Consider the following 22,403-nt stretch of genomic DNA (forward strand, 5'->3'; position numbering starts at 1 on the left):
CAATGGAAGTGTGGTGATCATTGATTTTTTTTTCCCCGCTCAGTGCCCTTATTGGCAAAATAAAAAGATGGCTGCCTTATATTGGTTTCTGATACTATTCTTAAGATTTTAATTATATAAGTCTTTGGTATCTATGAGTTCAGTAGCCCTTGCTTTTAGCTTTGTTAATATCTACTTCGTGATAGAAACTGGGAAGTAGACAATTTGAGGTTCTATTTTTCTGACAAGAGTGTTGGGTGTTTCTATTGAATGTTTGGAGGAAGGTCTGTCTGGTTTTTCAAAACAGATGAACATGTGGCAGGGTTGCATTGATTTATAAACTCCAGGGAGCCTCGCTGATGCCCATAGCAGATGGACCACCCCTCTTCTGAGGGGGCGGGGGTGGCCCTTCCAGGTTCTCATCTGATCCCAGACTCGGATTGAGGAAGGGGTCTGACGCGTCTTGTGGTTTTGTGTTATTGGGCCTGGGTCTGATGTTGACGCGTCTTGTGGTTTTGTGTTATTGGGCCTGAGCCCTCCCATTAGTCAATGCAAAAAAAGTGTTGGGCTGCCATGGAAATTATTTTAGAAATCACTGATATGCTCAGAATGCTTGCGAGGTTCTTAAGTGAAAGGTACAATCTGTTAAAAAAGAATGTGCTTGTTTTGCAAAGCTCGGGACACAAGAATATTTTCCATTGCTGCACTTCCAAGTTCCATTCACTTCTCATTGCCAAATGGGTAAACTTCCAAGCCCTTTTAAAAGAGTAGCCAATGAGAGCTGTCGGAACCAGTGCTTCCTCTCCCCTCCCGCATTGTTAAAAATAGTTTACATCGCTTCCCAGGCTGGACCTGGCTCCAGATGTCAGGGGAACCTGATTCATGCTCAGCCTGGGCCCTGTTGGCAGGCAGACCACTGCTTTCTGGCCTTCTCCTAGCTGGCTGGAAAAATGTGAATGGCTGCAGCTACTCTTCACTTGCCTGAAAATTTTTAAAAAGAAATGAGAAGTGCTGGCCTAGATTACCTCCTTCCTCGAAAACCCTGGGACCTTTCCAGGCGGGACTAACTAGGGAAAGTGGACAAGTTACAAAAGGAACTAAATGCAAAGTCATTGGCACTGACCTTTAAGATGGCTACCTCTAGTCTGACTGGGGCTTGATTTTATTCAGGAAATGAGCCAAACACCATGAAGGTGGCTATAAAAAGAAAAAAGAAAAAAAAAAAAGGAATTCCTAGAAGCTACTTTTTCAAAGGGAACCTCATGTATATTCATCATGGAAGATTGTGTGTATGTGTGTGTGTTAGGGAGGTGGCCAAGGTAACTTGCTAACTAGGGCTGAAAAAAGAAATTTGGGAGGCAAACAACAAAACATGTGTGAGAACCCACTAGACTGGTGCTTGTGGATGTATATGTGTATAAGCCAGATACGTATTTCCGCGGATAGATTTCTTTTTAATGGTAGCACGTCTGCATGGCTGACGCACCCACCCGTGAGGTCTGGAATCACCATTGGAACATCATCTTAGACCAGTTCTTTGGACGAGCCTGTGCAACCTGACAAGTGGCCCGGTGGGGCATGTTTCACACCATCCTCCAGGGCCAACACGCTTAATTCCTTTTCTGCAGACTCCGAAGTCAAAAACCTCCTTTCGGATGATAACTCAGAAGGCCTTACTTTGTTGGATTTGTTGAGCTTCACCTATCAAGTTGCGCGAGGAATGGAGTTTTTGGCTTCGAAAAATGTAAGTGTGTTCACGGAACAGAGTTCTCTGTAGACGCGGGCCCCAGGCCCGAGTGAGGGGGGCGTGCAAAGTCTCCAAGAGGCCAGTAGCCATGGTTGCTTCTCTCTTCCTTTTCCCCAGAGCGTAGTGGGGAGGCTGAGGTCATCAAGTGTCTGCTCTAGAGCTGTTTTCTTTTTTTTTTTTTTTTTTTTTAGATATGCTATGTTTTTATTTATGTTTCAGCGGATGAACATTCAAGTTGTTTACACTCTTAAGCTCTTATGAATAATGATGTCAGGTCTACAAAATTGGTACATGAATGGCCATAAGTTTTCATATATCTTGGGTTCTCCCTCTGGGTTGGGAGGAGAGCCTGGAGGAGGTGAGCTCACAAAGGTGCCAGGACAGCCTCCCTAAGGGGGCCCCGCAGCTCCCAGCACCATGATGAAGTGGCCAACCCTGCAGGGCTGACTTGATCTAGCGGCAGATGGACAGACTCTGTTGTTCCTTCCCTTTCCATGCAGTGTGTCCACCGGGACCTGGCTGCTCGAAACGTCCTCCTGGCACAAGGGAAAATCGTGAAGATCTGCGACTTCGGCCTGGCCAGAGACATCATGCACGATTCAAACTATGTGTCTAAAGGCAGTGTAGGTGCTCTCTCCCCTCACCTGACAAGCCCACCTTTCCTCACTGAATCTCCCAAACTAGGTGTTGCTTCTGGCCATTCAGTGTCCCTATTTTTAATGTGGAGTCCATGAAATTCATGAATGGGCTCCAGGGAGCCAGTAGGAAAAGCACAGGCTTGGGGGCCAGACTGCTTGGCTGTGAGTACTGGCTCCAGCCCTTACGAGTGTGGAGATTTGGGGCAAGTGGCTTGACCATTCTGTACCTCAGTTTCCCTATCAGCAGCCAGCACTGATAATCTCCTGGATGGCCATGGGTGACTCAGTGACTTTAACGTGAAGTGCTTAGAACAGGGCCTGGAACCTACAAGCACTCGGCAAGCGTTAGCTCTTAATCGTATGTGCCCGTGTGTGCGCCTTCATTTCCAAAGAGAGCATCTCTAACTTTATCAACTTTGCAAATGGCATCTCTGAGCCCTAACGCATCGAGAGCATTTGCATGAATAGATATTAGAGGCACAATTTCCTGGGAGACAGTCATTCTAAATTAACACGCGAGCTCTGCTCCCCACCCCTTCCCCCTCTGAACGGATGCGGTAACTCGGAATACATTTGCCACCTGTAGGTACAATTCCAAATCACCCCACTGCGCTGGCCGTGACGCCTCTCAGGGTTGCTGCGTCCACCCCCAGAAGGCCACTGGTCTGTGTCCAGCCTCCCTGGGTTTCGTGTGCTGTGCGGCTGCGGCCTGTAGCTTTAGGCACCTCGAACAGATCAGTGGACTTTGGTGGAGACACACTGTCACCTGCTCAGGCAGCCGATGACTGTGATCTCACCAGCCCTCCCAGAGGCCCGAAGGATGCGCATGTGGTCACTTCACGTGTTGGCCTCACGTAGGGTTTCCACCGCGGCTGGCACCAGCCTCGCGAAAGAGGCTGCAAAATTATGAAATGACTATTTCTTAAAGTTCGAAAATGTGGTTGGTTCTCGGATCCCTGGGTGTGCTTTTAATTTTGTTCCTGGGAACACCTGCAAATAGGAGAGAGGCCCATGCAGGGCTCTCGCTTTTTGGGTAAAACACTCAGGATTAAATATTTTTGGATGTTAGTCCTTGCGAGGACATAAGAGGCAGCGTCGCCCATCTCATTCATCAGGCATTGATTGAGCACCCACTAGGTGCCAGACACTCTTCTGAGTGCGGAGAGGGTAGTACCGAACCAAAAACACCAAGATTTTGTGGGCAGGGTTCTTTTTTTTTAATTAATTTTTTTATTGGTGTTCAATTTGCCAACATATAGAATAACACCCAGGGCTCATCCCGTCAAGCGTGGGCAGGGTTCTTAGTGCAAGTTATTATTGGTCCAAAGAGAACCCCCACTATTTCTGCGGCTGTAGCTCAGCCGTGGGTATGCCGGGATTCATGTCCTCCCTCTTTCCATGCAGACCTTTCTCCCCGTGAAGTGGATGGCTCCCGAGAGCATCTTCGACAACCTCTACACCACGCTGAGTGACGTCTGGTCCTACGGCATCCTGCTCTGGGAGATCTTTTCCCTTGGTACGGGCCTGACATCTCTGCTCATGTGGGTTGTTCTGGAACAATACTGGAAGGAAAACACTGTTTTCGAAGCTCCGGGGTATAAATGATGTTAAGATCCGAGCTCTGAGTCGGGTGTTCTGCAGCTGATTGAAACCACTTGCTGCTTTTTCACCTGGGGCTTTGGGTTAAGTAGGGTTCCCCAGTGGAGAGCTGCCTCCCCCTTGCTTCGTGGGGATCGATGCTCAGGTGAAAAGTAGTATGGCGAGGGACAGGACATGGCTGGCCCTCCTGGCCATTGTTCGGGAGGAGAGGAACATTCTGGTCATCCAGTTATACTCAGTCACCAGGGCCCGAAGGGCACAGGTACCCCTGTGTGCCACGTGAGGGCCCTGAGGCAGGAGCCATTCATGACCCTGACCTCAGATAGTTCGGCTGGTGGGGGACCACCTCCATGTAGCAGTGAACTGTGGGGTGCTGATTTAAAAGTGAGCGAGAAAGGAGAAAAGGGTCCTGTGGTTTTGGAAGGCTTTAGAGAGGAACCTAAGCTTGATTTGGCCTTGGCCATAGAAATCGAAATGTTTCGTGAATTCTGTTGCCTTAATGTGGTAGGAAAGGCTTTCTTCCCTGCCTCCCCTCCTTTTTCGATTCTAGTTCTCTCTGCTGCTTGGACGTCACTGTGGATCATCTCAGTGTGAGACTTGACTGAGTCTCGCAGTCTATTAAAAGCAGAGAATTATCAGGGCGCCTGGGTGGCTCAGTTGGTTTAAGCATCTGCCTTCAGCTCAGGTCATGGTCTTGGGGTCCTGGGATCGATCCCTGCATCAGGCTCTCTGATCAGCAGGGAATCGGCTTCTCCCTCTCGCTCTATGTGTGCACACTCTCTCTTTCTCCCAAATAAATAGATCTTTTTTTTTTTTTTTTTTTTTTTTAAGGCAGAGCATTATCTAGATCTTTCAAGCCCCAACTTGGACTTTTGCTCTAGTTATTTGAACACTTTTGGTGAAAATGATTTTTCTTTTTTGCCTTCAATGGTTCAGAATTTCTCCTGCTCTTCTATTTTGCTTTCTGTATGCGGATCCAATAGTCAGAAACATTGAAAAAAACCACTTTTGTGCTTTTTCCTAAAGATGTAGAAGTTTAGCCTAGGGTGTCGGGACTTGACCAACATTAAGCCTTAGTTACATTTAAGACTTAGGGGAATCCTGTGAAGTCAAGGAGATAATACTTAATTTTCTCGAAAGAACCGGAACTTCAGGTGGGGATCCCCAAATGTTTTCTATAGGTTCACCCTGAGCGTTTCCTCAGTGTACCACAGGCTTGTAAATCCTGGTGGTTTTCTCTGGTTTTCAGGCGGCACACCCTACCCTGGCATGATGGTGGATTCTACTTTCTACAATAAGATCAAGAGTGGATACCGGATGGCCAAGCCTGACCACGCCACCAGTGAAGTGTGAGCCCCCTCCCCACCTCATGGGCCTTGTGTTCATGCCCAGCGGGTCCCTGGCTTGGGTGGGGGGTGCTTGATACTCCTCCCTGTGCCCACTCTGATCTCTGTGCCCCTGCAGCTATGAGATCATGGTGAAGTGCTGGCACAGTGAACCGGAGAAGAGACCCTCCTTTTACCACCTGAGCGAGATCGTGGAGAATCTGCTGCCTGGACAATATAAGAAGGTTTGTCCGGGCCCCTCAAAGATGGGTGGAGAGGAATGGGCAAAGGGGGAGGAGTCAACAGCTGGTAGTTATGCAAGTGAGCAGCGTCCTTCAACACTGTTTTGAAGGAACATTTTCAGAGGAGGAGAAAGAGTGATCCAGGGGCCAAGGCTTCATGGAGCGCTCCCCAGGCCCCTGGTAGCAGTGATGTATGAAAACCCTCCCCTTTCTGCAGGGCTCCCCTTTCATCTCAAGTGTGCAACACCTGTAAGCACTTTATTCTCCAGATGTTTGAGTATCTGAAGCTACTGTGCGGTTAAAAGTCTCAGGGCATCCACAGCCATTAAATCGCTAATTTGAATGCACTTAAATCCATGTGAAATTGGCTTTTACCAGCTGACTGGAAGGAACAACCTCAGCTGTTATCTGTGGCTCCAGCTGGTTTTTTTTTTTGTGGAATAGGAAGCATTGTTCAAAGGAACAAATGTAATTTCATGGAACCAAGCAGGATATGTTAATGAGTGAAACAACTTTCTGCTGAGATGCTGTGCAGGAACCCCAGACATAGTTGTATAATAAACCCAATTTCTGAGGTTCAGATTAGTCACTCTGTAGAGTCTTCGTATTTATTGCTTCTCCTTCTTCTCAAAGAGAAGGTCGCGTGCTGAACTGGGAGTTAAATACTTGTGTCTATTGGTTATTTCACTGCCCATTACAGCTCCTGTAAGTGAGGCAATGAGGAAGCAGAAGGAAATTATGGCAGGTCAGTCAGACACTCTGGCTGGGTTAAGTAAGACGTGTTGGTGGCTGGAGCCTGGACCTGTTGTTGAAAATGGGGTCTTTTTAGATCAAAGCTCTCTAAGTTTTGAGTTAGATTTCCCCAAGATTTAGGGATCAGGCAGGTTTTAGGGATGGTGCTCCCAGTGGAAGTCCTTGTCACCCCTTATTGGGATCCATCCAAGCCCTGGAGAGACTATTGAATGGGGACCAGAAGGGTCCATGCTAGTCCCAGAGAAGGGAGTGGGTGTGTGTGTGAGGGGGAGTGGGGGGCATAGTCCTAGCTACTGACTCAGAGAAGGGGCTCATTGAATCTTAAGGTGAATGAGAGAGCTCATTGGCAGGATGGCATCGGTGGCCCTTTCCTAGGTCAGAGGCCTCTGGGGACATTTGACCTCTGAGCCTCCTTCAGTTGTCTAAGCCCCTTTGTCTGGGAGGCTGTGTGGAGACACAGGTGGTTAAATGGTCGTCGGTTCTGAGCGTCCCTTTCGCAGTTCGGGTGACCATGTGACGTGCATGTCTGCAGAGTTACGAGAAGATTCACCTGGACTTCCTGAAGAGCGACCACCCCGCCGTGGCGCGTATGCGCGTGGACTCAGACAACGCCTACATCGGCGTCACCTACAAAAACGAGGAGGACAAGCTGAAGGACTGGGAGGGCAGCCTGGACGAGCAGAGGCTGAGCGCCGACAGCGGCTACATCATCCCCCTGCCCGACATCGACCCGGTGCCCGAGGAGGAAGACCTGGGCAAGAGGAACAGACACAGGTAGGGCTGCCTGCTGAGCTGCCCCCCACTTCCCAGCACCCTGGTGGTGAGGCCCCAAGGCTGGTCCCCCCACTGCATCTGTGCAGGGCAGCCAGTTGCAGAGGCCCCGAGGCGGGCCCCCAGGTGCATCTGTGCAGGGCGGCCAGTCGCAGAGGCCCCGAGGCGGGCCCCCAGGTGCATCTGTGCAGGGTGGCCAGTCGTAGAGGTCCTGAGGGGTCTGTTTCCCAAAGGATCCTAATGCGGGCCCCTGGGGCTGGGGGGGTGGAGTGCTGTAGAACAGTCAGGGACATGCTTCCCTGATAGAGGGTCTTTGACCTGAGTCCTCAGGGAGTTTGATCAAACCGCCACAGCAGCCCTGAATATTGAGATACCCTAAGCCTCTGTCGTTGTTTTCTATATGAGTCCTGGAACCGAGGAGAAGGCCGAGAGAGAGTCTAAACTGGGCTTTTCCATGCTGCACCAGTAGCTCTGAACCCCAAGTTCAGATCACCTGGGGAGGCTTGAGAGCTGGTCTACAAACTTCATCCAGACCAACAAGTTAGGATCTCTGGGAATGGATCCCAGGCGCCTTCTGCTGATTTGTTCCTTCTTTTTATCTCTGTGTAATGGAAGGTTTCACACATGTCTGGTTCAGGTCGAATAGTGAACTGTCAATTAATCTGTCACCCAACTTGAGCATTTAGGAGCTCAGGGCCAGACTGCATGAATAGCGTACCTACTCGGCTACTACTCTCCTTGGATTATTTTGAAGCAAATTCTAGACATCATATCATTTCATCCATAAATACTCCATTATTGTGCCTCTAAAAGATAAAGCCTCTATTTAAAAAAGTAACTGGAGTTATTAGGTTATTAAAAATAACTACAATACTGTTATCTTCCCCCACCAGTTGACAATAAATCATTAGGAGCATCAAATATTCGGTGCTCTGATTTCCCTATCTCATAAATATGGTTTTGCATTTGTTTTGTTCTAATTGGGACCCAAGCAGGAGTCTCACATGGCATTTAATTGCTGTGTCCCTATACATTTGTCCTGCACCTTCGTACCCCTTTGCATAGTATTTGTGAAGAAACCGGGACATTTGCCCGTAATGTTCCCACGTTCAGAATCTTGCTGATTGCACCCTGTCGTGTGTCTTACCACGTGCTTTGTCTCCTGTATTGGCTGTAAGCTGGGAGGCTAGAGGCTTGCTGTGGCTCAGGTTAGATTTTTGGCAAGTGTGCTTCAAAGATGGTGCTGTGTGTGTCCATCGGAAATTACACACTGTCCAGTTGACTCTGCCTCTGTGACATTAACAGCCATTGGCGACCATTGCCTGGATCCATTAATTTATTACCAAGGTGATGCTAACATCCAGCTAGGACCAGAGCCATGAGCTCCCACAGTCTCCTCATGAAAGGGGCATCCCAGGCTCCCACCATCTTTGCGTAGGCCTTGAACAGAGGCAGGGGAAAGTGATCATAGTGGTCCTTGGTTCCAGGTCCAAGATGCACAGGAGTCTCCGTCTCTCTTTTTTTCCCTTCTTCGTTCAGGATACTCTGGTCCCTTCTTCCTCAGTCATTTGGTTAGCTACATATCGTTATTTAGGCAAAAGCACATGGCATTATCAATTTGGAGCCTTGTGATTGTGACATCCCTTTGCTGTTGGTATGAACCAGGTATGAATTGGTATGAATTTAAAAAGTATAATTGTGGGTTTTTTTTTTTTTTTTTTGCGTGTGTTTGGAATGTGTGATGAGAATTGGAGGTTGGGCAGAGTGCTCTGACTTAACTTTTGCTCAGGATGATTTCAAAAATATGTTTATATTCTTTTGGCAAAATGTTTCTCTGAGCTTTGGGTATGTGTGGTCGCCCTCTACCCCAGATCTGCCATCCAGTTTGGTTATTTTGTTTGTGGGGGCTCTGAATAATAGAGCAGTTATAAAAAGGTTTTGCTTCTAAGTTAAGTTAGAAAGTTGTATTGATGAACAACATAAGAAAGGTGCTCAGAACTTTTTTGGGGGTACACGAAGCTGAGCTGCAGAATTTGACATCTGTTACATGGAGAGAACCATTCTAGCTGATAGATAGTTGTTGTATTAGATAATTAAAACTTCTGCCAGGGTGATAATGTTTGATTTTCAAATTGTACAAAGTATGTCCCAAATGACTATCCCAGGTCAGGTGAGACTGTGGCCCTGACAGGTGGGCTGAACGTGGTGAGCGTCTTGATCAGCTTGGGCTGCTGTTACACAGTATCATAGATTTGGGGGTATAAACAGTAGAAATCTATTTGCTCGCAGTTCTGAAGGCTGGAAATCCAAGATCAAGGTGTCGGCAGGTTTGATATTTTTTCCTGAGGCCTCTTTCCTTGGCTTGCAGATGGCCATCTTCTTAATGTGTCCTCACATGGTCTTTTTCTGTGTGTGCATCACAGATGTCTCTTCCTTTTACAAGAACACCAGTCCGATTGGGTAAGAGCCCCACTTTAACGACCTCACTTAACTTTAATTACCTCCTAAAAGGCCCTGTCTTCAAATATAATCACAATGGGGATTACGGCTTCAACGTGGGAATTTTAGGGGGTGGGGTGGGATACAGTTCAGTCCATCACAGAGGTGGGTGGATCCCAGAGTTGGGATGCTCTGGGTCTAGGAAGTGGTAGTGGTCCCATGGAATCCTCTCTTTGGGCTCAGGAGGCTTGGCCTTGGGAGGGAGTGGGCATGAGAAAGACCTGGCCTTGCTTACTATAGACAGTTTGGGGGTGCTAGGTCAGTGACTATTGGAAGCCAGGCCCTGGGTCACAAGATGGCCATGGTAGTTTGGGAATCAGAGGTAAGCCTAGTCATCAGCTCCAGGACCACCATGAAGCCTGGCAAGCAGCAAGGATGATCTGGTGCTGAGTCTCCGTGAAGTTAGCTTCCCCCATGCCCACACCCCGGCCTTCTCTCTGAGGGAGACTGGCAGAGAGGAGCATGCCAGGCCCAGGAGGGTCAGTGCAAGGGGGCAACTGCCTCGTAGGACTCAGCCATTCGTCCGAATCACAGTGGCCAAAGAAGTCTCCTAAATGCAGGTCCTAGCTGGCTTGGGGTCCATACCCAAGGGTCGACTCAGGCCTCCAGCTACTGGCCAGGGCCCGAGGAACCAGGTATGGTATGTCTGGCCTCCCAGGGAGAGGGCTTGTCAGGACCACATGGTTCTCAAGACCAGTCCAGTGGACTGCGGTTCGCAGTGAGATTCCAGGACCAGGGTGTAAGTCGGGGGGCAGGGTGGAGTACAAAGCAGGAAGGGAGACAAAAGCTCGGTCACAGGGAAGGGCCCAGTCTGTGGGGTTGGGAAAGGAAACCCCAGTGTGGTAACCCTACAGGTTCTAAGAGCTCTCCAGGCCGCAGGATGGCAGCAGACTGTTTCCCATGGGCATCTACCTGTCGCGCTCAGTCCCCTGGCTGGCCCTCCGGGAGGAAAACAGCTGGCAGGGTTGACAGCCCCCTGTTGGGCATGCATGTGAGCCTCCTTCTCCGGCTGGCCAGCCGGACGGTGGGTTACCTGTTAGGTCAGCAGCCTCGTGGTGAGGACAGACTGTCCTGCCTGTCAGCAGATACCCTGCTGGGAGCAAAGAGATAGATGCAGACATCTTGCAGTCTGCAGGATGAGGTTAAGACCGTTCAGAGATGGGAAGACGGACAGGGAATCCTTACAGGCTAGAGACCAGGGAAAATTATTTTTCTAAAACTCTTTGTGAGAAATTTTAAGTGTCCAGAAAATGGAGAGACTACTCCATCTACCATTTAGATTTAGTAGTTGCTAACATTTTGCCACATTTGGTTTACCTGACCGTGTAATGTCTGGTTATGCCTATTTTATATACGTACGCAACACATACTACATATTTAATAACGTGTAACGTGTAGGAGTGTGTATGTACCACACACATACACACTCATACTTTTTTTTTCTTGCTAAAACATTTGAAACTCCTGGGCACCTCGGTGGCTCAGTCAGTTGAACGTCTGCCTTCAGCTTGGGTCGTGATCCCAGCGATCTGGGCTGGCTCCCTGCTCAGTGCGGAGTCTGCTTCTCCTTGTCCCTCAGCCCCTCCCTCTGCTCATGTTCTCTCTCTCTCTCTCTCTCTCTTATTGTCAAATAAATAAATAAGTCTTTAAAAAATGTTTTTGAAACTCCAGCAAACATCTCCTAAGAACAAGGATACTCTGGGTGCCTGGGTGGCTCAGTCGGTTGAGTGTCTACCTTTGGCTCTGGTCATGATCCTCAGGGTCCAGGGATCCAGCCCCACATCGGGCTCTCTGCTCAGCAGGGAATCTGCTTCTCCCTCTTTTTTGGCACCCCCTTCCCTCGCACGCACTGTCAAATAAATAACAAATCTTTAATAAGAAAACGATAAGGATACTCTCCTATATAATCATAATGGCATGATCACATGTAAGAACATTAGCACCTACTTCCTGTTATTGTCTGCTATCTGGACCCTAGGCAAGTAGTTGACTAATAATAATAATAATGATAGCTAATGTTTATTGGGCACTTAGTATGTTCTAGGCACTGTGCTCAGTGCTTTATGATTATTACCTTATTTGATCAGCCTGACAAATGGGAATATTGTCACACACTATTGTCATCCCAATTCTGTAGGGCAGGGAACAAGTTCAGTGGGGGTTAAGTGACTTGTGTGACTCCCACAGCTGCTCAGTGGTGGATGATTCCAGACCCCAGGCTTTCCGACTCTAGAACGTTGTTCCTTTCAGCCTCTGCTCTAGTGGGTAAGAGCCTTCACCGGGTGTTCAGGAGCAAGGCTGGGGGAGTTGGGGGGGTGTTGTATGTAAAGAGGAGGGTGAGGACGGCATTCCCGGGGAGTGGGCTCAGATCCTGAGAACACTGTTTGGACACTCAGGGGTTTCACGGACAGCAGGTGACTGCTCAGTTGTAGTCACAGCTGATTTCAGCCCTCTGTGCTCTTCCTTCCCCCATTGTCTCCCCATCAGGCTCTGGTTACTCTCTTTTCCACTAGGACCAAGTAGGGACAGTAGAAATTGTCCCAGCTTGTTAGCAACTCTGCTGGAAGATTTGAGAGAAGAGAAGGGAGACCAAGGTGTGGAGATGACCTGTGGATCTTGAGTTTGCATGGGGTCTACTGTGACATGACACCTGATGAGTAGCTGCCTGGCTTGGAGGCAGTCTTGCCAGATTGGGTGGCTTTAGGTCGAATGCCAAAGGGTCTCGCAGGAAGAGCTCCTTCGCCTTTGGATGGATGGGTGGGGGCCACCCTTGCCACCCAACCACAGTCTCGTTGGTCTGTACCTGGGCTTACCCTTTCTTATCCTCTCCCTCCTCCAGCTCGCAGACCTCAGAAGAAAGCGCTATCGAGACAGGTTCCAGCAGCTCTACCTTCATCAAGAGAGAGGACGAAACCATCGAGGACATCGACATGATGGACGACATTGGCATAGACTCCTCAGACCTGGTAGAGGACAGCTTCCTGTGACTGCCAGATGTGAGGGGGGGAGGTACCTTCCACTCTTGGAGCCACCTTGGATCCCTTTAAGAAAACCACTTTATTGCAATGCAAAGTTTGGGAGGAGGATTTGGGTGAGGTGTAAAGAGAAGTTCCCAGCCAAGGGCCTCAGGGAGCCTGCGAACTGTGGATGGATGGCATGTTTCAAAATGAACTTTTTCAGTGTTGCCTCTTGCAATGCTTCCGTAGCATCTCAGCAGCGTGTGAAGTTTGGAGACAGATGGACAAGGAGGTGATAGGCCACACAGAAGGTGAACTTTGTGTTTCAAGGGCATTGGTGAGATTCCAACATACACGACTTCTATTGTGAGAAAACTCCATTGTAATTATGTAAATAACTCTAACTGAGGATGTGTTTAGATTTGTATTAACTGTCTTCTCTGGACTTCTAAAGAGACCACTCAACCCATCCATGTACTTCCTGCTTGAAACCTGGTATCAGCTGCTGCTGAACTCCTCTATGAAGTACATGCAAAACCACTTTTGAACCTTAAAAGGTACTGGTACTATAGCATTTTCCTTTTTTTTGTGTGTGTGTTAAAGAGAAAAAGAATAATAATTAACCAACCTTGTTTACTAGATTTGGGTCCTTTAGAAGCCCACCAACTCATTTTCATATTGTAATCTACGTGTATAATACTACTGTTATCAGTAATGCTAAATGTGTAATGTGTAACACGTTTTCCCTACAGAGAAAGCACAATTTAAAAAAAAAAAATTCTTACTAAGTAGGCGACAAGTTTGACAGTTTTTGACATTTATATCAAATAACCGATGTTTCTCTATAAAATATGGTAATAGCTTTAGTGGATTAAATTTAGTCGAACATAGAGAACAAAGTAAAGGTAGTGTCTTCCAGGAAGTCAGTGTTTTTAACTGTGTACTGACTAGGTTCACTAATCCGTTGTACTAAAAACAATTAACTGCCCTCTGAAGTGATGGGATTTGAAAGAAACAAAAACCCCTAAATCCTAAATGTTCTCAGTGTAAAGGCGTAAGCCTATGCCTAATGTGACTTCTCGTGTTATTACCCAGTGGAAAAAATAATCAGCAGCAAAAAGATTGAATTTGCAGAGGTCATTTTCATGCCTGGTGATGACTCTGGTGTAGCTCAACATCTATATTTTTAAAATTTTATGACCCCTAGAAGAGTCCGAAGGATGCCTTGACCATCTCCCCCTTTCTTTCATCTCCTACCCCACAGAGAATTAGTTTGAAACTGTGAGAACATACAGGCATTGTTTAGTGAAGGCTGCATCTGCGTTAGCCTGGATCCTTGGTTCCCAAATGTAATCGTAGCCAGGATCACCAAATTCTAGGTCCCCATCCTAGAGCTTCTGAATTACTGAGTCTGGCCAGGAGCAGGAACCTGTATTTTTATAAACTCCTTGGCTGTTGTGATTAGCCACGTTTGGGGAACACCAGCTTAGGTTACAGGAAGTTGCCATGGGAAACAGATAATTGGAAATTTGGAACTGGGCTAGAAGTCAACCATGCAGGAAGCCTACTATTTAAATCTTTGGCTTTGGGTCAGTGACATTTAATGCCCTATACCTAGCAATTGTTGCCCTTAATTTAACTTTCCAGCCTTAGCTGAGGCTGGAAAAGCTAAATCTTGGTTTGGCAGAGCTTCCAAAATAAAGACACCGCTTCCCACTGCATGGGGCAACTGAACTTGCCCCCCACCCCACCCCCACCCATGGCATGTACGAAAATGAGGCAATTCAGTGTCCCATGTCTCTGTATAACCAGGTCGATATTTGGGTGAAAAAAAGATTTGAAAGTTTTGCTGAAATTTTGGGGTGAGATGGCAGGACAGATTGTCACATTCATCCAAACCGTCAAACTGATTGGTGTGGGTTCATTGGCATTCTTTGCAATACCGCTTAATTGCTGACACCGAATGAAAGAAACATGGGCTGTGATTACTGCAATCACTGTACGTGCTCCTGGCAGGTGATGCGTTGGAGGATGTAGCAGCAGTAACAAGGTACTTGACTACCTACTGGTGCCATCTCAATGCAAGCCCCAACTTTCTTATCCCCCTTTTTCATACTAAGTGTGAAGACTGAGCCAGATTGGCCAATTAAAAAAGAAAATCTGACTAGGTTCTGTAGAGCCAATTAGACTTGAAATACATTTGTGTTTCTAGAATCACAGCTCAAGCATTCTGTTTGTCGCTCACTGTCTCTTGTATAAGACTTCTTATGTCGGTGCTTTGCATTTTTGATGTTCCTTTGAGTTTTGCATGACATCATGAAGCTGGATGAAAATTCTCAAACAAGCAGGTCCCAGTCCTAATGAATACAACCACCTGAGTTTGTGTGTGACTACAATTTTTTTTTTTTTAAACAGTGTTTTCAGTGTATCATAGATTTGTTTCCTTTTTGGCCTCCTGCAAAGTCCCCAGATGAAAATTTGCCAATCCTTCCTGCTTTCTATTTTTATGAAGACAATCAAAGCTGGCCTGAGAAACACAATTTGTGACTTTTTTTAAACGGTCAATGATGTCCTTAAAATGTGGTCTGCCAATCTGTACAAATGGTCCTATTTTTGTGAAGAGGGACGTGAGATAAAATGATGTTATACATCAATATGTATATATGTATTTCTATATAGACTTGGAGAATACTGCCAAAACATTTATGACAAGCTGTATCACTGCCTTTGTTTATATTTTTTTGACTGTGATATTCCCCACAGGCACATTAACTGTTGCACTTTTGAATGTCCAAAATTTATATTTTAGAAAAATAAAGAGAAAAATACGTTAAGTGTTTCCAAAACAGTGGTGTGGTGAATGTGTGAGAAGTAACTCAATAGGTAGGGTCTACTGATAAAAAAAAAAAATATATTACAAAATGCCCCGTTCGTGTTTTTGTTTTAAAACGTGTAAATGAAGATCTTTATATTTCAATAAATGATATATATAATTTAAAGTTATGCTAAGGTTCCAGCACTTTTGTTTTTAGCTGAATCACATACACTAAAGCCATTCGATTCAATTTGCTTTCTTAGCAACATTTCAGTAGGACTCTTGATCATGGTTTTGATGAAACCAATAGGAAATTTAAGATTTAAACATTATTTGAGCTAGTTACGTTTTCAGGCACAGTATTTGGCTTAAAGATGACTGGCGTGTGGCTCATCTTTGATCCTACTGTTTGTTTTAGTAGCATTGTATTGCATGGGAAGCATTTACTGTCTACAACATTCAAACCCTGTAGATGTGCATAATATAAAAGATTCCAGTCTTTTTTTCACTCTCTCTTCTTCCCTTGTCTCTGTGCTGATTCTCAGAGGGAGGACTATCTTACAGTTCCTTTTCTGTGCCTCTGCTTCTATACATATTTATACATCTCTGTTTTTGCTTCGTATTTTAGCTAAATGGGTAAACATGTTGGATGTTGGATCATCTCTGTTTTTGCTTCATATTTTACCTAAATGGGGTTCACTTTTTTAAATTAAGATTTTATTATTTTTTTAATTTTATTTTAGGAAGAGAGTATGAGAGAGAGCATGCATGCATGAGCGGTGTGGGAGGGGGGCAAGACGGAGAGAGAATCTCCAGCAGACTGTCTGCTGGGTGCTGAGCCCGATCCCATAGCCCTGAGATCATGACCTGAGCCAACATCAAGAGTCAGATGCTTAACCCATTGAGCCACCCAGGTGCCTCCATAATGCTTTGTAAAGTACCTACCCTTTTTTCCTTTTTTAGAAATAGACTTTTATGTCCTAGAGTAGTTTCAGGTTCACAGCAAAATTGGATGGAGGGTACGGAGGTTTCTTCTCTACTCCCTGCCCCCACACATGAACACCCCCCTCTCCCAACCAACTCCATTATAAGCATCTCCTAGAGTGGCACTTTGTTACAATTGATGAACCTATACTGACACCTCATTCTCAGAGTCTATGTTGCTTTTCTCTTTTAATGCTGTATTTGAGAGATCTCTGTGAGAAGTACCTATAGACAGACCTCCCCCATTTCTTAATGAGCTGTATAGCTTCACCTTATGGAGGGTACCAGAATTAATGCAATCATGTTCCTCTAGGTGCATTTATAGTTTCCCATGCTTTGCCACTGGAATGACTGCATGAACCTCCTTGCACATAATCCATGTGCACACACAGTAGTGTTTCATCAGGATAGAATCCTAGAAATAAAATTGTGAGGCCAAAAAGTGTGCACAGAAATAGGGCGATGGTAAGCCCAAGTCTTCCCGTATGATTGTCCCAGTAAATTTTTGAATCGCCTGCTTTGTAGATGATTTATGAGCCCTAGTTTTCTAGGGTTCCCTCTGCCTCTCATTGCTTGCCGTGACGTGGGAAGTGCTGGGAGGATGTTTGGTTTTTGTGTTCTGAGGCATGTCGAATCAAACGTCTTGAGGATTTAAAAAACCAAAATGACACAGTTCAACTTTCCATGGATAATGGAAATTGATATGGAAATTAATTAGAATATAGCAATTCCCTATTCCAACATAACTCCTTATTATCCATATTCGATTAGCCTGTGGATCAAAGCATACTTCCTTGGAGTAAGTTGGAAGATGCTGACTGCAGGCTGGATATTGGCTCTGCTTCTCTTCTAGCCCCAGGAAGGCGATAGAACATGGGGAACAATAATCCCACTGATTAAGCAATAGCTGCTTGATCTAACATCCACGCAAGGCGCTAAGCCTGCAGAGTGATCTTTCTGTTCTCCTTTTTAATGTATAATTCTACCTCTTAGTAGGATACAGACAACGTGGCCTCCTTTATCTCCTCCTGATGATAAAAATGACTTTTACTAATGGAGCATTTTAAAACTCAAAGATCCTTTTCACGTTTACTTCTTTTGATTCTTCAGATAGCACTTTGAGGCAGGGAAGGCATTTTCTAGATGAGGAAACCAAGTGACTTCTAAAAAATCATACAGCTGGGCAATGAGAGCACCAGGGTTAGAAATTGTAAATATACGGATTCCAGTGCCGTTTGCATCACACCAGACCGTGGGAAAGCAAGAGAGATCGAGAAATGTCCGTGTTCAGAAGAAGGTTTTGCTTTGCTTCTGGAGAGATTTCCAAAGACAAGTGATGGACTAGTTGGCCTGTAGAAGTATTTCACACGTTCATAATAAGAACAATTTCTTTTTAGGCTATACTATAACAGCTCTAATAATGGAATTTATGATTCTAATAGTTATATGCTTCATAAAATGCAGCTCAGGAAAATGACTTAGAATATCTGAATCCGTCATCAACAAGGCAGTTTCCCCCAGGATAGTAGCGATAGAAATGCTTCATTATCTCTGACTCCAAATACATATAAGGATTAAATCCAACCACGTTGTTACAGCAAAATTAATATACTGTGCTTGTCACAGACACAAATTTTTCACCCCTGCAATTAAATATATGTGAAAATACATATGTGGCCTTAATTAGCAGATTATAGGTTCTGTTCCACCCAGCTACATAAATAGCACCTGTCCTAAAGAATAATGAATGCATCCTCCCAAATCTCTTCTTACATGGGTAATGTTTCCATCACCCACATTTTAGTCTACATATAAAGCAATGGAGATATCAAGGACACACGGCTTCACATGGCAGGGGGAGCATATTTGCTCCCTGTTTCTGGTTTAAAGGCTAATTGGAATTTTAAAAAGATTTGCCACATTATCCTGGCAGATGGTATTTTGCTTTATCATTATTCATGGGTATTAATGACTTCCCTCTGGAGCATGTGTATCCTGTCTATTTTGAATTTCATTACATTTCATGCTGACTGCTCCAAACAGAATTGGAGCTAGTATTTTCTGTGGGGTGCTCAAGCTGCAGATTGTTGGGTTGGTCAAAGTTTTAGACTTGATTAGGAATTAAGTTAACTCTTTGAAATGAAGAAAACCTTTTCCTCCTCTCACTCGAGTATTCCATTGTATTCTTCACTTTGTTGAGCTTGGTATTCCACAGGGTTGCGGTTAATATCTGGTGTACAGGAAGACAATTCCAAAGTGGATGCTTCCTTCGTTAGCCTGAGATTGTTAGACACCCATTCTCTTTCCCTACAAGGGTTGGGGTTGGTTTCCTAAGTGCAGAAAATGCACGAGGACGTGATGTAATGATTTGGCTACAGAAAGTAATTTTTTAATTAATCTCTTCAACAAATATTTATCAGAGAACAGCCTCTCCTTTGTTTAGTTGATCTCTAGAATATTTAAGCCTCAGCGAGGCAGCTGGCAGGGTTGATTCCAAATGGCTAATTACCTGAGGGAGACATTACATCACAGAGCAGAGCAGCGTGGAGCAGAAAACTGTGATGAGTGGAAGGCCACAGTCACTACTTGGGAGTAACAAAAAGTGGAGGAGCATATTGTGTATATTCTGTACGATATGGAGTATAGCTTAATGGAAACTTCTGATAAAACTGAAGCCTTCCTGCAACCAGAGGACACAAGGTATTGTCAGAACATGTGAGAATGGGATGATAGGGTTGGGGTAGCCAGACCTGGTGGACTTGCTTCCTGTAGCCCCTTGCCAACCTTGATTCCAGACGCTTTGTGGCCACCTTCACGTCCATCCTCCCCAAATGTTATTCCCCTATTCTTAGATGTTATTGAGTTAGGCACTGTTTTAGGCCCTGGGATTCGGGAATTAATACGAATAGACAAGATATCTCCTATCATGGAAGATAGAAGTAGTGTCTCTCGAGAGCAGAAAGATTTGTTTGATGGCGGGTATAATAAAGAAGATGTCCCCTCTTGGGACAAATGTTGGTCAAGTGTGCTTGCAGCCCATTATAAAACACTGGTGTTTCCCAAGCTTAGGGTTCTTGAGCTGTGACCCAAAGCCACTGCCTGTAGAGCACCCACCCAGGCCACTTTGCATTACCACCATAGGGCTCGGGATGCAGGGAGAGCTGATGTAAATATCAAGTTCATGCTGTTTCCTGGATTGTGAGTAGTAAAGTCCTTTGTTTCTGACCCAGGAGTCTCTTGTGTTTTCTGGCAGCCTCCAAGAAACTGGTAGGCTAACTCGTAAGCTTGCAAGTAGGGTAAAATCTCAGACCCTTCATAGTTCTTGACACTAACTCAGCACAGTACCAGCCAAGTAAGACTCTGTCTTCTCGCTTCTTCCTCCAAATGATACCCACCCCCCCTTAACTTTGAAGGGACTGGACTGTGAGTTACGAAGAAGTTAAAAAGCTCTAGTTGGGGAAAATAGAGAAAAAACTGGCCATATTCATCTTTTTTGCCTCTGTAGCCTTTCCTTTGCATTCTTCAGTAGGTACAAGGTGGGGAAATAGAAATTAAAACTCCACATGAAGTTCAGAGTTTATAGTTACTATGCTGGAGGTGGCAGAGAACATCTCATTATCAAGCATGACAAGATAATGCCAATGGGTTGATTCTACATTTCATCCAAAGCGACAGAAAGAATGAACTCTGCAGAATAGGTATGTCGGGGAAAGTATGGGATAGTAATTAATTACGGTTACTTTCTATTCTTATGCATGTTCAACCCAACCACTACACCTCAACTCTACAGAAAACAGGAAGCAAATAGCAATTTCCCTGCTTCTTGCAAGAACGATGTGTTTTGGTGCAGCCATTCAGCTCCTATCATAACCCCTTTTGCAACCAGAGTGAGGCTCTAGTGGTGGTAGGGTCTAAGAGTTGTCCATGGTGAGGGTAAGGTTGTAACACTCTAGTATGATTTGGGAAACAATCCTTTCAAATTGAAGCATAAAGTGATATTTTGGCACACTCTTCTAAAAAGGCGTTTATTTAGTCATTATTCAACAACCATTTCTCATCTATTACGTTAAGTCCTAGGGATACTGATATCACTAATGTTCAGTGGCTTCAGAACTGTGTCCTTCCCCCTCGTCTTCATAGGAGGAGTAGATATTCTCACTTCATTGATGTTAGACTTGACCATGTAACTCTCTTTGACTAATGGGATGTTAACAAACCTGTTACAGTGGATGCGTGAAATTTGTTGTATTAAGGACTTATGCTCTTGACATCTTAGCAGTATTGAGTCTTCCAACCTGTGAACATGATATACCTCTCTAGTTAGTTAGGTCGTCTTTGTTTATAATAATATCTCAAAAACATTTTATAGTTTTATGTATTGATCTACATTTTGCTATTTTTAAAAAATATTTCTTTCTTTGATGCCATAAACAGCATTTTTTTTCTATTTCTATTTCTAGCTAGTGTTAGAAATGTGATTGACCTTACATTCTGCAGCTCTGTAGGTTCCTAAAGATTTCATTTAACATAGAAAATAATGTTATCTGTAAGTAAAGAAAATTTTACTTCTTCCTTCCCAATTTGAATGCCTTTTATTTGTTATACTTGTCATATTGCACTGTCTAGGAATTCTACTACAAAGAAGAATGGAAACGGTTGATTAGGAAGGATTTTTCTGCATCTATTGAGATTATCATATAGTTTTTCTTTCTTCATTCGTTAGTGTGGTGAGTTATTTTGACCAATTTCTAAAGCTAAGCATTCTTGCATTCCTGGGTTAAAATACCCTTAGTTATGATTTATTGTCCTTTCTATATATTGCTGGATTCAATGTGCTAATACTTTGTTAAGGATGCTTTTTTTTTTTTGGAGCAGCTTTATTGATTACCAACTTTATTTTACTCCACAAGATTCTTAGCCAGAACAGTAAAGTTATTAATCTAATGTCCTTGTTGTTTACAGTATCCTAAGGTATCTTTATCAAAATTTTTCCTCCTCAGATGCTTAGTGGCTGGGGTCTGTTTTCTCTTCTAGTCATGTCTTTGCCCTGGTTTGTACAAACATAATAAATGGCCTTATATAATGAGTTGGACATGTTTTCTCCTCTTTTATATTCTGGAAGAGTTTGTGTAGAATTGGTATTATTTCTCCCTTAAATGTTTGGTATAATTCACTGTTGAAGCCACCTGAGCCTGGAAGTTTCTTTGTTGGAAGTTTACAAATTATGTATTCAATTTTCTTAATAAATTTAGAGCTCTTCAAGCTATCTAATTCTTTTTGAGTAAGTTGGGTAGTTTGTGTTTTTGAAGGAATTTGTCCATATCAATTATGAACGTATTAGTAGAAAGTTTTTTACTTTATTAGCATGAAGTTGTTGATAACATTCCTTATTATTCTTTAAAATTATAAGATCCGTAGTGCTGTCTCCTTGTTCATTCATGACATTGATAATTTGTGTCTTTTTTTTTCTTTTGAGGATATTTACTAGAGGTTTATAAATTTTAGGAATAATCTCAAAAAAATCAGCTTTGTTTCATTGTTTATCTATTCTCTATCATATGTCCTATTTCTATTTTATTGATTTCTGCTCCTTATTACTTCTTTCCTTCTGTTTACTTTAGGTTAAATTTGTTCTTTCTAGTTTTTAAGATAGAAGCTTAGATAATTTATGTGAGATCTTAATACTTCCTAATATATGGATTTAATGCTATAAGCTTCCTTCTAAGAGATATTTTAGGTGTATCCTACAAATTTTGGTTAAGTGCAGTATGATATATAATTCAAAATATTATCAGGGTGCAGAGAAAAAGCCTTTACTCAATGAAGGAGATGTTGCAGAGAAGTGTATGAGCTGGCCTTTGAAAGACTTTTTTTTCCAGACAGAGGGAAGGTAAGAGCATTCTAAGCCAAAATGATAATAAACCAGGATTCATGAATTGACATTTCCCTGATAAAGCGAGCTCATGAATATTTAATAACCATGGTCCATAGATAGAACATCTTTGAAGAGCAGGGACAGAGCCAGTCATTCCCATAAACCAAAAGTGATGTTAAGGCTGAAAGTTGGTTTTGGGTCTTGAAGTCATCCTTTTAG

The 22,403-nt window shown here is 44.3% G+C and overlaps 1 protein-coding gene across 3 annotated transcripts in view; it reads left to right on the forward strand.

Annotated features, from left to right (window-relative positions):
* Positions 1 to 15,513, forward strand: part of PDGFRA (platelet derived growth factor receptor alpha) — a 46,013-nt gene extending 30,500 nt beyond the window's left edge. For all 3 annotated transcript variants that reach the window (XM_072775080.1, XM_072775082.1, XM_072775081.1), the window contains exons 17-23: positions 1,608 to 1,723; positions 2,227 to 2,349; positions 3,769 to 3,880; positions 5,213 to 5,312; positions 5,428 to 5,533; positions 6,816 to 7,057; positions 12,393 to 15,513. In XM_072775080.1, the coding sequence (XP_072631181.1) occupies positions 1,608 to 1,723; positions 2,227 to 2,349; positions 3,769 to 3,880; positions 5,213 to 5,312; positions 5,428 to 5,533; positions 6,816 to 7,057; positions 12,393 to 12,540 (947 nt within the window). In that variant the 3' untranslated portion in view covers positions 12,541 to 15,513. The remainder of the gene's footprint in view (positions 1 to 1,607; positions 1,724 to 2,226; positions 2,350 to 3,768; positions 3,881 to 5,212; positions 5,313 to 5,427; positions 5,534 to 6,815; positions 7,058 to 12,392) is intronic.
* The last annotated feature ends 6,890 nt before the right edge of the window (positions 15,514 to 22,403 follow it).

The sequence above is a fragment of the Canis lupus genome, chromosome 14 (assembly GCF_048164855.1).
Source record: "Canis lupus baileyi chromosome 14, mCanLup2.hap1, whole genome shotgun sequence".
Taxonomy (NCBI): Eukaryota; Metazoa; Chordata; class Mammalia; order Carnivora; family Canidae; genus Canis; species Canis lupus.